General features: G+C 40.5%; 1 protein-coding gene across 1 annotated transcript in view; it reads left to right on the forward strand.

Moving 5' to 3' along the window:
- LOC117514639 (collagen alpha-1(XIV) chain-like) overlaps window positions 1–18,342 on the forward strand; it is a 496,536-nt gene that overhangs the window by 326,241 nt on the left and 151,953 nt on the right. Inside the window, exons 25-27 of the mRNA XM_034175192.1 lie at window positions 6,354–6,428; window positions 14,103–14,242; window positions 17,551–17,674. Of these exons, the coding sequence (XP_034031083.1) occupies window positions 6,354–6,428; window positions 14,103–14,242; window positions 17,551–17,674 (339 nt within the window). The remainder of the gene's footprint in view (window positions 1–6,353; window positions 6,429–14,102; window positions 14,243–17,550; window positions 17,675–18,342) is intronic.

An 18,342-nucleotide genomic window follows, 5' to 3' on the forward strand; every position in this document is an offset into this window, starting at 1 on the left:
CCCTTCACTGGCTTCCAGTCTCTCTGAGATCTGATTTTAAAGTATTATATTGACCTATAAATTGCTTGTGGAGTGGCTCCCCCTCTACTTGGCCGGCCTGGTTGAGTCCTACATGCCGGCTCGGGCTCTGTGTTCACAGGGTGCAGGCTGATTGTGTGTCCCTAAGGTGAAGAAAAAGTCAGCGGGTTACAGAGCTTTCTCTTACCACGCCCCAGCTCTATGGAATGATCTGCCTGCGCAGATCCGACATTCGGACTCTGTGGAGACTTTTAAAGCCAGACTGAAGACACACTTGTTTTCCCTGTTTTATCATTAGTATTTTACATGATTGTGTGTCTTCTTTTATTTCTTTTTTATTTCTTTTATTCCTTTTATTTATTTATGTTTTAAATTTTTATTGTGTTTTGATCTTAATTCATTTTATGCTGCTTTTTTAAATGATGTTATGAAGCGCCTTGAGGCTTGTGATTTGGCGCTGTATAAATTAATAAATTTGAAACTGAATTTGAAATATTCCTCAGAACACACACACACACACACAAAACATGTTTGTCAGCACATGAAAATGCAACAATCGAAAAAAGAAACATCTGTCTAATGTTAGAAAATCATGATAACGTGCAACAGAACCTAAAATAGTATTTACTGAAGGTGTTTTTAATAGCACCATAATAATTTAGTAATCAAGCTTCTAACCTGAGTGGAATGCTAATGAAGACATTGTTTTGATTATATTGTGTTCTATCTCCTGACTTAGAATCACCAAAGTGAAGCCATAAAAGAAAACAAGTTTGAAAGAACATTAACAAAAGACATTGTCATATATATTCATTTATTCAGACCACCTTAATCAGTGTCATTCCTAATTTGATTTAATCCTTATATTTCTACCTAACAAACTGCAGAAGAAACTATGTGCACAAAGAATGTGTTGGAGAGAAAACTGCTTTTGACAGCCAAGAGGTATGCTTTTCTGAAGTTTGTGTCAGTAGATAAATGAGGTTAATGTTGATTAAGCTGAAGCCTTTTTTGCCGGTGCATAAAAATACTTGTGCGTTATCAGGCGTGGCACAAACTGTAGGACACAACTGCAAACTCACACGACTGATAGAGTTCAAAAAGGGGTTTAATTGGCTCAACAAGCAGGTAGTCGGTACACGTGTGGTCCAGCAGCGTGGCAGAGGTAGCAGACAGACAAGAAACAGAGGTGTAGTCAAAAGCAGGCACAGGTTAAAATACACAGCAAAAGGGCAATCAGAGGCAAGACAAAACAAAAAAAACAGGCAAGGTCAAAATACTGATAGGCTGGACAAAACAAGACGTGAGACAGAGGCTGGAAAGTGACAAAGTCAACGATCTGGCAGTGAGCTGTGAGACTGTGAGGGCTTAAATAACTGGTGATGTAATCAGTGAAACAAGATGCAGGTGTCAGTGAAGGTTCTGGAAGGGGCGTGACTGGGGAAGACAAAGCTTGTGCACAGTGCAAGAAAGTAAAGGCAGGAAACACAGAGTGGAGTGATGAAAGAGACAAAGACACATGAGCAGGGGCAAGAGTGGAAGTGGAAGAAAACACAGAGCAAAAAGAGTCATAGTGACAGACAAAGACACAAGAGCTGGTGCAGGGGCAGTCAAAATAGAAACATGGACAGAATAAAATGCAACTATAACCAGGATCAGGAACAGAGCATGAACATGAGAACTGGAAACAAAACCTGACATTAAAGCACAACTGAAATCACAAATGAGATGAGCAAAAATAAACTACTGACAAACAGAGAATAAACAAACCAGATGACTACAGAATAATGCAATTAATGAAACAAGATAACTGATAAACAGAAAGTGCAATAAATAATGAATTGAACATAACAGAAAAGAAGCACTAAAAATAAATAGTAACAAAACCCTGTGACTAAAACACAATATAATAAATGTGATAAACAGAATGAACCTAAGACTAAATCAACTAAGGGACCAAGAGTGAAAGCAGATAATAATAAAGCAAAACTAAATACATGGCAAGCCGATGATACATCAAAATAAATAAAAACAAGACAAAATATAACTGAAGCATGACGATGGCAACCTGATATCATATAAATCAAACACAAGATTCAGGACATGAAACCATCATGGGCAGGAACATGACATGCATAGTGAATACATGCATACTGTGATGTATGCACGTACAAATTACCTACTGTGTATTACTGACAGTGAGAAGACATAGGTCTCCTTTGTATCTCTTTTCTGTTTTATCTCTTTTTCTCTACCCCCTGCCTGAGCAGTGGCTGGATGTTCTAGCTGGGGTTTCAAGGTTTAGTTTAAGCCATGCAGAGCCATCCAGCTGCTTAAACACCTTCTCAGATGGAAAATCGCAGCACCTCTGACAGCTGTTTCCCCAACCATTAGTTTCTATAGCTGTTTCCTGTGTGCAGGAAGAGTTAATTTGTCACTCTCAAGATGAGAGACACATGGGCAAATAGAATTAGACTGAAGAAACTGACAAATGGCAGCTATTAGTGAGTTTAGAGGTGTTTCTTTCCTTCTTTCTTCCTTTGTTTTCCACTTTCTTCCATGTTGGCTGTTGACATAAATTATCTTGCCTTTCTGCAGAATCCTCTCCCTCTACAACAATTCATGTTAAACACTAAATGAAAGGATTTGTCAGCCAGACTGCAAATAATATTTACAGCCAGAGAGGAAGAATCCTAATGTGATTTATTTTATTTTTATTTCACTTAATGATGTTTTCCTCCCACGTTTAATTATGCTGTTAACTTGCAGTAAGCTTTAGAAGGGGATGCAGCTTTATTTAGGCAGCACGTTTGATTGCAAGCAAGCTGAATGTGGTTTAAATAAATAATTTTAAAAAGAAGATGCAAAAAAAAAAAAAAACTTCATGTTACATGTACCAAACATTGACTGAATTTAGTTTTGTTTTTCTTCACCGTCTGGTATCTCTCGCTATGTCACACACTGTCCAACTTACTCAGGTTGGTATGATTTCAGTATATTGATGTTTTGAGTAATTTTTTGTTTGTTTTATTTGCTTCTAGATGGCCAGAGACAGGAAGTGACCCTGGCAGGTGGCGCTTCCCGGCAGTGCTTCTATGAACTCAGTCCCAGCAGCCAGTACCAGATCAGTATTCACACCCAGATACAGGAAATGGAGGGATCTCCTGTCTCCATCACTGACATGACATGTAGGTTCCAAATGTCCTGTTTAAATAATGCACAAAGAGATAATCTCCTGTTGCAGCTTATTGATTAGCCGGTGAGCAGACAATGCTCGAGAGACCAGTAGCGTGGAACTTTTACCCAAGTTTACAGGCTACAGATTGGTGGTTAGATTGATGTCGCACTCATACAGTACACAGAATCAAGCTGTGTACTCATGAGTCTATAACATCTTCCCAGGCGAATCATAATCTCAAAGGCTGAGATAAATGAATGTAGGTCACTGACCTTGACTTTGCAGATGATGGGGTGACCATTGTTCTCTTAATTGCAGCACTCTCAAGTGCTACACCTGATTACAGATTACAGCCCTTGAGAAGGTGAGTGTGGAGTCAGAGTGAGTGGGTTTTGAATTGTCATGAATCACTACTAAGATCCAACATTTCTGTCGGGGGTGACACAAACCAGGTGGACACAAATGCAAGCTCACACGACTGAGAGTGCAAAAAGTGTTTAATCAGTACAACAGGCAGGGGTTCAGTAGATAGGTGGTCCAGCAGCCAGGCACAGGTAACAAAATGACAAGAGGCTGAGACGTAGATCATTAAACAGGCATAGGTCGAAAACATGGTGTAAGGACTATCAGAGGCAAGGCAAAATCAAGGTAAAAAAAATGAGGCGGAGTCAAAATACTGGCAGGCAAATGGAGCAAGGAACAGGCTGGAAAGTGACACAAAATCAACAATCTGGCAGTGAGTAGTGAGACTATCAGGGCTTAAATAAGCAGCAAACTAATTAAGGTGATGTAAGGCAGGTGTGTGGAGGTTCTGGAAAGCGGTGTGGTTTAGTGAAACAAAGAAGAGGGAAGAAAGGCAAGAGTGTGCAGGAGGGCAAAACAAAGCGGTGCAAATCAAGTTAAGTAAGTGACAGAAAAACTAACTGTGAATAACATGATGTGTTCCAGACAAACAAAAGGGGCAAAACTAAGAAATACTGTGACTAGTCTAAGAAGGGGAAAAACAAGAAACCTAATATTAAACCAAACTAGGATGGAACTGATACTGACTGAGACATAAAAGTGAATACAATAAATGATGACAAAACAAACTACTGGTATAACAGAGAATAGACAAAACTGGTGACTACAAAATAATGCAATAAATAAAACAAGATAACTGATAAACAGAAAATGCAATAAATATCAAAAGGAACATAATCAAATAAGAAACACTTGAAGATAAATGATAACCAAAACCTGTGACCAAAGTATAATATGATAAATGTGATAAACAGAATTAAACTAAAACTAAAGCAACATTATGGACCAAGAGTGAAAGCAAACCATAAATAATGCAGCAAAACTATATACGTGGCAGACAAATGATACACCAAAATAAATGAATCAAGACAAAACATAACTGAAGCATGACCATGATTACATGACAAGTCGTGACTAAAAACATAGAAAGCTCACAGCACAGAAGTGGAAAAAGGTCCAAAATCATAACAACTGGCCCAAAAGGGGCCAGATCATGACAATTTCTGTCACTTCACAAACAGCCATTAGAAGTGTATCTCTATGTGGTGGAAGTGTGAAACGTATTGAGAGATTGCCTTATCTGGGTAGTGACATGCATGTCTCTCTGAGCTCAGCTCATGAGGTTGAGAGACCTCTGGGAGGAGGTTCTAGAGTGTCATGGACTCATAAGGTTGTTGGATAGAGGTGTTTGATGGTACGAATATGTTTGCAGGAGAATTTCGTCTTTAGGGTCTTAATGTTTCATGCCGTACTCTATGCATATGAGATTTGGACTCAAACTAGTGACCTAAAGTGATAAAGTGGGTGTCTTTGATACTGGCTCTCTTCAGAGAATCCTGAGGTGCCTTTATATTGACTTTATGTCAAATGACTGGTTACTTAGGTAGACTCAGGGGAGCCGTACTACTTGTACCGTGAGGAACCCCAGCTATAACACTGTGGCCATGCTTACCTGAGCACGATCCAGTGTGTAGGAGCCTCAGCGTTGAAGACCTCAACAACAGGAAAATGGCAAGAGGATGACACATATCACTTGACTGCAAACAACAGATGCTTTGGGGAAGTCAGGATGAACCAGGGTCTACCTGCTTTCATTGCCAATCAGGATCCAGGAAGGTTCCGTAGTGTGGTGGATTCAGCAACACATAGTAGCACCACCGCATGTTCTCAGACCACCTGACTGTGTTATGATCTATAACAGGGGTGGGCAACCTGTTCCAGAAAGAGCCAAGAGGGTGCAGGTTTTCTTTGCAGCCAGACTCCACCAGGTGATTTTACTGATTAATATCACTTTGAGCAGATGGAATCAGTTAATCAGTGAAATCACCTGGTGGAGTCAGTGGCTGCAAAGAAAACCTGCACCCTCATGGCTCTTTCTGGAACAGGTTGCCCACCCCTGATCTATAAGTACACAGTACAAACAGATGGCAAAGACAAGCAAATGACATCACCATCTGTAATCTGTAATCAGCTTTTCTGAAACAACCACTCGTAAACCCCATCATTGTTAATTATTGTTCCACAATCTGTAAGTAAACAGTGAGATGTGCAGACAAACACATGAGATTACGATGGAATCAGGTGCATTATGTAGTACAAGTATAATGATCTGTCTTGTCAGCAATAAGTTAATGGGGAAGGTGAAGAAACAGCAGGTAAACATTTTGCTGCACCTGTCACAGGTATATACACTGTGAGCCTTGTTTGACTGTGCAAGCAGTCACTGATATTTCCAAGTTGATTTTCTCACTGTAACACCAGTTTCAGTTGAATTGGTTTGCCAGTGAGGCAACCTGAAATCCAGAACCAAACACTTAAAGAGCAATGGCTGAACGTATTTTATTAGTTGAGTAAATCAGATACAGGGAATCCAACCTTTATATCTGATGATTTGATAGATAAAACAATGTCTGAATTCCTCAAGCATTGTTGTTTCAGATCTTCTTTGAAAATATACCACTGTCAGAGGCATGAATATTAGACGCTTTACTGGAAACTCACGTTTTGATGTGGAATTTTCTCATTGAGTCTTATTGAATATTTGCATGTGCAGACTGTCAGTATACTAGATGATGGCATCACTTTTCACTGCCATCGTGATCAACGGCCTTGTCTTATTCCCGTATGTGCCCAGTGCCGGCTCCCACTCAGGCTCCAACAGAAACCCCCACCACAGAGCCCCCTCCTACTATCCCACCTGCTAAGGAAGGTAAGGAAGAAGCTATTATTATATTACCATTATACTTTTCATCAAAAATAAAATCATATGCATGATTTCTTAAGCCAGTCTTCAAAGGATCTGATTTAATCTTACATTTGGATTACAATAATATTATTATAACCTCTTTACGTTTTATTACACTATTACATAAGATGCCAGAAGCCAGCAGTTTGCAGAACACATTTTATGAATAAATAAATAAATAAATGAATAAATACATTTTTACTAAGGAAATTGATGCACCAACCTGGGGCATCAATTTGCAAACCTGTAAAGTTGTGATTGAAGCTGATTATGCATGAAATTTCCACTTTATTTATAACTTACGTTTGTGGTGTATTTGAATATGATCATCTTCCTTTGGCTGCTCCCGTTAGGGGTCACCACAGCAGATCAATCATTTCCATCTCATCCTGTCCTCTGTATCTTCCTCTGTCACATCAACCACCTACCTGCATGTCCTCCCACAACACATAAATAAACCTCCTCTTTGGCCTCCCTCTTCAAGTGGTGGCTCCATCCTCAGCATCCTTCTCTCTATATACCCTGGGTCCCTCCTCTGCAGATGTTCCAACCCAGTCTCACGGCAAGTCGTGATTCAGCAGCACGTACATACATTAATCCATTGGTTTGTGATATTGTGATGAAATGCGCTTCATTTTCATCACGGCAGCACGAATTCATTGTAATTCATTCCGCGATGGCTGCACAAAATTAAAAGTGAAGCGGGGGGGGGGGGGGGTATGGTTAGGGTGGGAGGAAGGAGTAACATTAGGTTATGGTTAAGGTTAGGGTTGGGGGTAGGAGTAGGGTTAGTAATAGTGAGTTAAAAAAAAAAACCCGTCATTAAAATTTGACTCATTTTGTCACGGGAATTCGAAAAAAAAGTGAGACTGGGCTGCATGTTCAAACCATCTCAGTCTTGCTTCTCTGACTTTGTCTTCAAACCACCCCACCTGAGCTGTCCCCCTGACATGTTTATTCCTAACCCTGTCCATCCTTGTCACTCCCAAAGAGAATCTCAACATCTTCAGCTCTGCCTCCTGTCTTTTTGTTAGTGCCACCATCTCTAAGCTGTACAACATAGCTGGTCTCACTACTGTCTTGTAGACTTTCCCCTTCACTCTTGCTGATATTCTTCAGTCACAAATTGCCACCTTTCTCCACCCATGCCACCCTGCCTGCACTCTCTTCTTCACCTCTCTACCACACTCTCCATTACTTTGGACAGATGATCCCTGGTATTTAAACTCATCTACTTTCACTACTTCTACTCCTTGTAACCGAACTATTCCACCAGGCTCCTTCTCATTCAAGCACATGTACTCAGTCTTGCTCCTACTGACTTTCATTCCCCTTCTTTCCAGAGCATATCTCCACCTTTCCAGGCTAGACTCAACCTGCTCTCTACTCTCCCTACAGATCACAATGTCATCTGCAAACATCATAGTCCATGGAGAGTCCTGTCTGATCTCATCCTTCAACCTGTCTATCACAGTTGCAAATAAGAAAGGACTCAGAGCTGATCCTTGGTGTAATCTCACCTCGACCTTGAATGAGGCTGTCATTCCTACTGTGCATCTCACTGCTGTCACGCTATTCTTGTACATGTCCTGCACTACCCTCAAATACGTCTCTGCCACTGCAGACTTTCTCATACAATACCACAACTCTTCTCTTGGCACCGTGTCACAAGCTTTCTCTAAATCCACAAACACACAGTGAAACTCATTCTGGCCTACTCTATACTTCTCCATCAGTCTTATTTTCTTCATTTATCAGCTCCTCAAAATATTCCCTCCACCTTCCCAACACACTCTCCTTTCTCGTCAACACATTACCATCTGCCTCTTTTTCCACCCTTAACTTACTGCACATCCTTTCTAGCTCTGTGCCTTTGTTTGGTCAATTAGTACAAGTCCTTTTCTCCATTCTTACTTTTCAGCTTCTTGTACAGCTTTTGTCACTTCTCTTTTGTCTTACTCCACATCTTCTTATACTCCTGCCTACTTTCTTCATCTGTCTGACTATCCATTTTTTTTGCCAGCCTCTTTCTCCTTATGCTTTCCCGGACATCTTCGTTCCACCACCAAATCTCCTTGTCTTTCTTCTGCTGTCCACATGTCACACCCAGTACCTTTCTAGCTGTCTCTCTCACCACATCTGCAGTACTTTTCCAGTCGTCCAAAATTGCTTCCCCTCTATCCACTGCCTGCCTGCTCACTGAATTTCACACAACAGCCTTCCTCCTTCAGCTTCTACCATCTGATCCTTTGTTGAGCTCTGACTTTCTTTTTCTTTACCTCTAAACTCATCCTACAAACCACCATCCTATGCTGTCTAGCTTCACTCTCTCCTGCCACCACCTTACAGTCTCCAATTTCTTTTAGTTTGCATCTCCTACAAAGAGTGTAGTCTACTCGTGTGCACCTCCTCCACTCTTACACATCGCTATGTGTTCCTCCCTTTTCATAAAGTATGTGTTCACCACAGCTTTTCCCACCCTTTTTGAAAATCAACTACCATCTGCCCTTCCACATCCCTGTCGTTGATACCATATCTACCCATTACTTCCTCACCACCTATGTTCCCCTTATATATTTGAATATTATTTTGACCGATAATGAGGATTGAGTAAAATTATAGCATGAGCCATACTTCTGACACATTATGCCTATGAATCATGCTGTAATCCACACGTTTTATTCTATAAACTGCACATTGGTGAGTTGAAGCTGATGCTAATCATGATTTAAACCCAGCTTCCACTATGCCGCAGCTCCCTAAAACACTTGAGTATTCAGTCCAACTACAGGACAAATAATGATAATAATGATATAACACAGAGGTGTGATTATCAGATGCAATGATTTAACTCATTAGCAGCTATGAACATATTTAATCATCTGAAATATTAAAATATGCATCTTTTAAAGATGGGTATTTGTACTCATTTGTTTAATGTTTAATAATTGTTTAATGCATTTTTGTTCAAGGCTGTTAATTGCACACATATATATTACAAGTAAAATATAATCTGATTTTCTACTTTTGAATCCAGGGATGATTTTTGTTGAACCCGCTTCATATAGGTATCACAACAATAATAAAATGGTATAACTGGACAGCTCTTTTACTTACCACAGTGTGTCTTATATTTAAGGTGCTTTTTGCCATTTCAGTTACATATTAGACACAGCAATATGTATTGCATTTGCTTAATATTGCAAATATTTGTCCAGTGCTGTCTCGAGTCAGTACGTAGACTGACTCATGCATGTAATTATTCTAGGCAAGATTACTGCTGTGTTCTTTTTTCTGGTTTGCACTTGCATCAGAAGTCTTCAGCTGATCCAGAATGCTGCTCCTGTACCCATAAGAACAAAGTCTGATCATGTTACAACAGCGTTGGCCTCGCTGCAATGGCTTTCTGGTCATGTTTGATCTGGTTTTAAGGTTCTGTTGTTAACTTGAAGAAGGCTGAATGAATAGTGAACCCAGTGAGCTCACAGAACTTGTAAAGCTGTTTGTAGCCTTCCCACCTGTAATCTGCATTCTCAGGCTGCAGCCTTACTTTGCCTTCTAAAAGTATGAAAGAAGTCTGCAGATTTTAACACTTGTTTTCCTATGAAACATCCTGTGAGCTGAGGTTGGAGAGACATTTTCTGTTCAGTCCTTTGAATCTAATTTTAAATTTATTGATATATAATTTCCTGTGTCTGTAATTATTTGTTCTATGGTAGAGAAGCTTGAATCTTCGACTGGACTGGGTTGCTTGATGCGAGGACGTTTTGCGTCAAATCGCAGAAGCTTCCTCAGCTAAAATTCTTGCTCTGGTAGTCTGACTTCTGTCTGACCCTTGTCGAGAAGAACAAACAGAAGCCACAAAAGCTGGAGTTTTAAACTTAATGAGACGCCTCCTACCGAGAGGCAAACTGCTTTTGGCCCAGTGATTAAACAATTGCTTTAATTAGCACCTATTGTGCTCTAGTTAGCACCTTCCTAATGACAGGGTAGCTGTCCCTCCTAACAATGGGATTGACGCCTCTTCTGATGACGTGAATGACTCATTACCATGAACAAAAGACTGAAACTGCTTTGATCTGAGTACCCCATTGTAAACACGGGACAAAGCGTGTCTCAGACCCCCTCCCCGGTTAAGGCTGGGTTTCAACTCTTTCACATAGAATGCCTTCTTCACCCCTCTCTCAAACCATTTCTTCTCTCTGGCTAAGATTTTAACTTCCTTGTCCTCAAACGTGTGGTTAGTGTCTTTAAGATGGAGATGAACTGCAGACTGAGGTCCACTGGCGCCCTCTCTGCGGGGCTGATATAGCCTTTTGTGTAACGGTTGCTTAGTCTCACCTATGTAGTGTTCGTTACAGTTTTCCTGACATCTGATAGAATATACTACATTGCTCTGTTTGTAACTAGGGATCCTGTCCTTAGGGTGAACTAGTTTCTGTCTCAAGGTGTTAATGGGTTTAAAGTAAACTGGGATTTTGTGCTGTCTGAAGATCCTCTGTAGTTTTCCCCTACTCCTGCTAAATAAGGGAGAGACACGCCTCTTCTTATAGTCTCCGTCTTCTGTCTATCTGGTCTCTTTGTTCTCTGGGACTTCTGCACTTTATCCAGGGACCATCGTTTGGTACTCACATACCGTGAGGGCTTTCCGGAAAAGTTGTTGTTCTTTAGCCCTTCCCTCTGCAGTTGTGGGCACATGTAGGACCTACACAGAAACATTTGTTCTATGTTTTAACTTTATTTTTATTCATTTTGTTCTTAATTTGTATTATTATTATTATTATTATTAAACGTTGAGTTTAATTTAAGATAAATCACAAAAATGGCATGCAACAAAAAGAAATTGTAAAAGATTTTTCAAGTTACCGCTTTTTCTTTTTAACAAAACTGGCAAAGATGAGGACCAAAGTACTACATGTTCACATTCTGATCTGTCAGGTGATCCTTCACTTCTGTTCCTGTTTGCTGGGCTCAGGCAAAAGCTTGACCTGCAACACAAGCACCTGCTGAGCCAGTCTGTAATCATGTCTGTCTTTGTTTTTTGACCTTTGTCAGGCCAGCACTGCTATGTGTAATGACACGTAACCTTTACTCGGTACAAACAACTAAAGATACAAGAATGAGAAGAGACAGTCAATAAAAAGAACAAGTGGGAGAGCATGACTTCATGTGATGGCCAAGAGGGGTGAATAAAGAAATGAATGAAACTGATATAAATCTTTGAAAAACTTTTTAGTAAAGAATGGCACAAATTTGGAGTTGTGTGTATATATATATATATATATATATATATATATATATATATATATATGAGGTCTGTCCATAAAGTATAGGTCCTTTTTATTTTTTTCAAAAACTATATGGATTTCATTCATATGTTTTTACGTCTGACATGCTTGAACCCTCGTGCGCATGCGTGAGTTTTTCCACGCCTGTCGGTGACGTCATTTGCCTGTGAGCACTCCTTGTGAGAGGAGTCGTCCAGCCCCTCGTCCGAATTCCTTTGTCTGAGAAGTTGCTGAGAGACTGGCGCTTTGAGGACTTCCCACGGTGCGGGACGTCGCACAGCGCTCTCAGGCGGCGTCATCAGCCTTTTTCAAGCTGAAAACCTCCACATTTCAGGCTCTATTGATCCAGGACGTCGTGAGAGAACAGAGAAGTTTCAGAAGAAGTCGGTTTCAGCATTTTATCCAGATATTCCACTGTTAAAGGAGATTTTTTTAATGAAAGACGTGCGGACGGGTCCGCGCGTCGGCTCGCAGCCGCCGCGACGCTCCGCCACAGGAAAAACACCTCTGTTGGAAGCCTTAAGGACAAGTTGGAACATGTCCAGCTGTTAAACAATTTCTCATATACTCACTCCACTGAAAGCCATCAAAAGCCGCCTGGATTTTACAAATGGTTATCAACACGGAGGTGTTTTTCCTGTGCCGCCGCTCCGCGCCGGCTGCGTCCCGACACGCGGACCCGTCCGCACGTCTTTCATTAAAAAAATCTCCTTTAACAGTGGAATATCCGGATAAAATGCTGAAACTGACTTCTTCTGAAACTTCTCTGTTCTCTCACGACGTCCTGGATCAATAGAGCCTGAAATGTGGAGGTTTTCAGCTTGAAACAGGCTGATGAAGCCGCCTGAGAGCGCAGTGCGACGTCTCGCACCGTGGGAAGTCCTTTAAAGCGACAGTGTCACCTCAAAATCTCTCATCAGCCGTTAAAATTTTCACTGAAAACCATCTTAATTTTTCGAACCATGTCCACTTCGATGTGTCTCACAGGTTTAGAAAAAATTTTGATCAAACAAAGCGCCAGTCTCTCAGCAACTTCTCAGACAAAGGAATTCCGACGAGGGGCTGGACGACTCCTCCCACAAGGAGTGCTCACAGGCGAATGACGTCACCGACAGGCGTGGAAAAACTCACGCATGCGCACGAGGGTTCATGCATGTCAGACGTAAAAACATATGAATGACATCCATATAGTTTTTGAAAAAAATAAAGAGGACCTATACTTTATGGACAGCCCTCGTATATGTATATATATATATATATATATATATATATATATATATATATATATATATATATAGATAGATAGATAGATAGATAGATAGATAGATAGATAGATAGATAGATAGATAGACAGTTGTGCTCAAAGGTTTGCATACCCTGGCAGAATTTTTTAATCTTTATTTTTTGTCTTTTTTGGCTATTTTTCAGAGAATATGACTCATAACACAAAAACTTTTTTTCTCTCACGCTTAGTGGTTGACTGAAGCCATTTATTGTCAGACAACTGTGTTTACTCTTTTTAAATCATAATGACAACAGAAACTAACCAAACAACCCTGATCAAAAGTTCTGTTCTTAATACCATGTATTGCCCCCTTTAACATCAATGACAGCTTGGAGTATTTTGTGGTAGTTGTGGACGAGGCTCTCTGATGGTGAAGCTGCCACTGGATATGTCTTGGACATTATTTATGTAAATTACAAAGAAAGACAAACAGTATGGCACTCTATGGTAAATCTGCATGGAATAGACATTTCTCTAAAACTGAGTGACTATGCAAGAAGGATAAGAGTGAGGAAAGCCACCAAGATAACCCAGAAGAAGTTATAGGCTTTTGTGGCTGTGATTAGAGAAACTGTGCACAGTGCAAGCTTTGCATTTTGTATCACCAGTTATACAGCTTCATGGTGAAGTGGTATAGAGAAGGATTTTCAGAAGAACCGAACAGAAGACATATTCTCAGACGCATTATCTGGCATATTCTCAGACACATTATCTGAGATGCAAGCCTAGATTTGATCTGTTCTGGTGAAAGAATATCCTTCTCTACTCTACTCCACTATGAAGCTAAGAGTGGTGATGCAAAATGCAGAACCAAGAACCAGACAAGTTTATCAGGATATCAGTTTATCAGTTCCAAGTAACTAGCTCGCACAGCTGGAGGTGCAGCATATTAACTCTCTTTAAGTTGATTGTATGATTGTGAGTTACTTCTCATTCAGTTACTGCTTTTACGTAACTCCAACAACCTTCCTTCTGTGTCAGTTTGCATTTTACATGCAGAAATAAAATAATATATTTGCTGTAGGAACTGGCTAAGTCTCTCTATTTTATTTATCCCTATTATAGTTTGTAAGGAGGCCAAGGCAGACCTGGTATTCCTAATTGATGGCTCTTGGTCCATTGGAGATGACAACTTCCTTAAGATCACACGCTTCTTGTACAGCACAATAGGATCACTGGATTTGATTGGATCAGATGGCACCCAGGTCAGTCGTGTCCACACAAGAAAGAAGTGAAAGATGAAATGGTATAAGTACTGGGTTTAACTTTTACTTCCTTGTGGTTTTCCAGTCTTCCTATGTGTGCTATTGCAAAGGGAAACATTTCTAAATTAAAATTGCAAAGTGTGAATGCAGTGTACTTGATAACTTATTTCCATTTGCAATTAGTTCTCTGCATAAAGTAGAAGTTATTGTATATGATCATCTGCGTATAATTGTCAGCTTATCTACAAAAATAAATGCTTCCAAAGCTTCTGATTTAAATAACTAGAAGGCACTCAGAGGGTGCCGACCATCACCAAGTCTGTTTCTGATTACTGACGAGTGGGCGTCATCTTTGTGATCATTAATCTTTAATGGATGATTCTTTGATTCTGACATTTGATCCTGATTGCTGATCTGTGATCCTGAGCTTGGAGCTTTGATTCTGATCGCTCATCTTTGATCTTGATCTTTCATTAAAAGTTTTGATCCTGATTGCTGATGACTTACTTTGATCATTCAGATGTAATCCTGGCTGAATTTTGGTCCTCTTGGTTTGAATTTCATCCAGGTGTTATGTGTTTGTTGTCATTTGTTGATTCTTTCTTTCTTTGGTCTAGTAAACAGGATAAAAGCAAAAGATAATCAGAATTAAAAGGCAGATTCTGACTTCAGAGTCTGATTAGTGTAATAATCAGCACTTGTGATTACATGATGAAATGAATTAGATATCAAGAGCTGAAGGCAAGATCAGTATCAAATGAATCATGAATGAAGATCAAAGCTCACAGACCAAAAATCAATCATCTGCATCCATACCAAAAGTCAGTCTTCTCTTCCTTGACCAAAGGCCAACCTCTCAACCTCTCAGGCCACCTACAATTCATTAAAATCTCTTCATGTTCTTCTGAGATATCCTGCTGCTGTTGGTTTTAACCGTTCCTGCAAGAATGCTGTGGAGCATAATTTCACACTGCTCCCTTTTACGCCCCTCTGAGAAATCACCATGGCCACATCCTTATCGCTGGAAATGTATTGTGAAAGTGAGGCAGAATTTATATCCCCCATTGGGCCAGTGTTTATGTTCTGTTGTTGATGCTGCTGAGGACTATTTGAGCAACGTGTGCTCATTTGTTGGTGCTTCATCTCAAAACGACGATTGTCCAAACAAAAAAAATGTTTCTAAATGTATTTGAAACAGGGGGAAAAAACCTAATTTACTGTAATTCAAGCACTGTCTAAAAGATTTGGTCTTATTACACCAATAGATTATCAAGTTAAATGCTTGGCAAACTTCATAGACTGTCTCAGTTCCAAGGAGCATTTGTTCTCTTTTCTCTGTGTGAATTTGTTTCTGTAGCCGAACACCGTGTCAGCAAAGCACTGCTGGCTCGTTTGTAACAGTGCAGCACTGCCTGATAAACTCTTCTCCTTCATTTCTGTAATTGTTGTTAAGCAGTTTGCTAACCTGACCATGCCCCATGACCTTCTGCCATTAGGCTACCAAGAGCAAAACAAGGGGTGTAATATGAGAGAATTGGCTGCACAGCAAACACGGAGTTGGCTGGTAAATGTAGGTTGTCCTCAGCCAACAACAGCACCATTAGCATCCTGGAGGCCATAATAGCTGGTCACTCTTCTTACAGTAAAGCAATTAGAGTTATTATGGCACATGCTCTCTTTCACTCACACACACACATACACATGGTCACACACACACATGCACATTTCAACAAATGCAAAAAGAGACTTGCACTGTGCAACTGCCTAATTATAGTATTACCACACTGAAAAAAGTGAAAGTTTAATCAATTTTAAAAAAACAGCTCCAACAGGGGACCCCAAACTTCCCTTTCCCGGGCCACATTAACCACCTCTGACTGGGGGATACAGTGTTCAGGCCAGTGTTGAGATATAATATCTCCACCTAGTCCTGGGTCTTCCCCAGGGTGTCCACCCAGGTGGACATGCCTGGAACATGATGTCTCCTGGAGGTTCCCAGGAGACATCCTTACCAGATGCCTGAACCACCTGAGCTGGCTCCTTTCAATGCGAAGGAGCAGCGGCTCTACTCCAAGCTCCTTACGGATGACAGAGCTTCTCATCCGATCTCTAAGGGAGACACCAGCCACCCTCCTGAGGGAACCCACTTTGGCCACTTGTACCTGCGATATACTTCTTTCAGTCATGACCCAACCCTCATCACCATTGGTGAGAGTAGGAATGAAGACTGACCAATAGATCGAGAGCTTCGCCTTTTGGCTCAGCAAACTTTTCATCAAGACAGTACGGTAGAGTGAATGCAACACCATCCCTGCTGCGCTGATTCTTTGGTCAATCTCATGCTCCATTGTCCCCTTGAACTCCTTCACTTGGGATAAGACCTCATTCCCTACCCGGAGTAGGCAATCTATCGGTTTCCTCCTGAGAACCATGGCCTCACATTTAGAGGTGCTGATCCTCATCCCGCTTCACACTCGGCTGCAAACTGACGCAGTGAGTGTTGGAAGTCACAGGCCGATGACGCCAACAGGACCACATCATCTGCAAAAAAGCAGTGACGAGACTCTGAGCCCACCAAACTGAAGACCCTCCTCCCCCCAACTACACTTTGATGTCCTGTCCATGAATATCACAAACAGCATTGGTGACAAGGCACAGGATCGGTGACAAGGTGTAGCCTTGGCGGACGTCAACCCCCACCAGGAACGAGTCCAGTTTTAACCATATTATATATGTACTTTGAGAACAACTAAGAAGTTTAGGTGTATCTCTGTGTGCAGTAAGTGAGAAGCAGGGTTGTATAAAAAATATCACCACATCAGTGTGCAGATTAACAACCACATGTGGATTATAAAAGTTTGGGCTCACAATTTTTCTTTTTTTAAATGAAGAATATATTTGCAGGTGGAGAAAAAGCCACGTGAGTTTTTGTGTTTAACATCTCACATTCCATCCCTGGTATGCCACCACTCTTGATCTACAAATAATTCATATTCATCTTTTTTTTAAGTCAAGGTTTTTACTGTTTTGTGGCAGCATCACATTTAATCAAATAATATTTATTATGAACAAAGTATCAGATTTTCTATTGTATGAAATTGCTGCTTAAAGAATCAATGTACCAAGTTATTTTTGCATTTAATCAATGCATATGATTGAGTATATGACCATTTTTTTCTTCAAAAACTCTATGTTTGCCATGTTAGAAACAACAGAGATTCAGAGAAATGTAAATTTACATTTGTTCAAATTGATTAAATGTTCATGTTAAGTTCATTGTTTGTTTTCCTTTGTCTGTCTGTCTTTAGGTGGCAATTGCACAGTTTAGTGACGATGCTCGGACAGAATTCAAACTGAGTTCCCATGACAACAAAGAAGTATTACTGGAGGCCATTCAGAGGATCAGATACAAGGGAGGAAACACCAAGACAGGTCAGAACAGCAAGGGGGTTATTTACAGTGCATTAGCAGGATTATTGCTTTTGTGGTGTGACAAGAAAAGTCAATTTGAGAATGGTGGTGCTCCAGTATAAATTTACCTCGAGCAATAGGGCTGTAACCGTGCAGTCAGCTCACAGCGCAAGTGCACACACATGCTATACGCTCTGTTTGCTACAGTTTAAATGAAAAACAAAATGCAAGTTCTGAGTCACTCCTTGTGAGGCGTAAAAATGAGAAACATTGATGGACCTGCACACTTTGCACTTGGTCTTTTTTTTGGGGTTAATAACATTGTCTTTCATCACTGGAAAGCTAATATGCTGCCACATGTCATAAAGTTTGACTGCATGTCCTCTGCAGCTACTATTCTGGACAAACTCCATTACAACATTCACATCACAACATCGGTTTCAATGGCAGGCCAGGGGAGCAATAAAATACCCCCTGTTGTGTTTTTCATGCTGTTGAATAGTGTAAAAATGTTACAATTTCATTACCATCTTTTGGACTAGAAGTCAAAATTCACATTACTTTGCTGATGAGATCCAAACCCAGTCTCATGGCAGTTCGTGGGACCGGGTTACAAAATGTACATTAATCTATGGGTTCCTGACGGAGGTACAAAGATGTAGGGCGTTTTTCGTAACAAGGGCATGAAT

This window comes from Thalassophryne amazonica, chromosome 7, assembly GCF_902500255.1.
Source record: "Thalassophryne amazonica chromosome 7, fThaAma1.1, whole genome shotgun sequence".
NCBI classification, from domain to species: Eukaryota; Metazoa; Chordata; class Actinopteri; order Batrachoidiformes; family Batrachoididae; genus Thalassophryne; species Thalassophryne amazonica.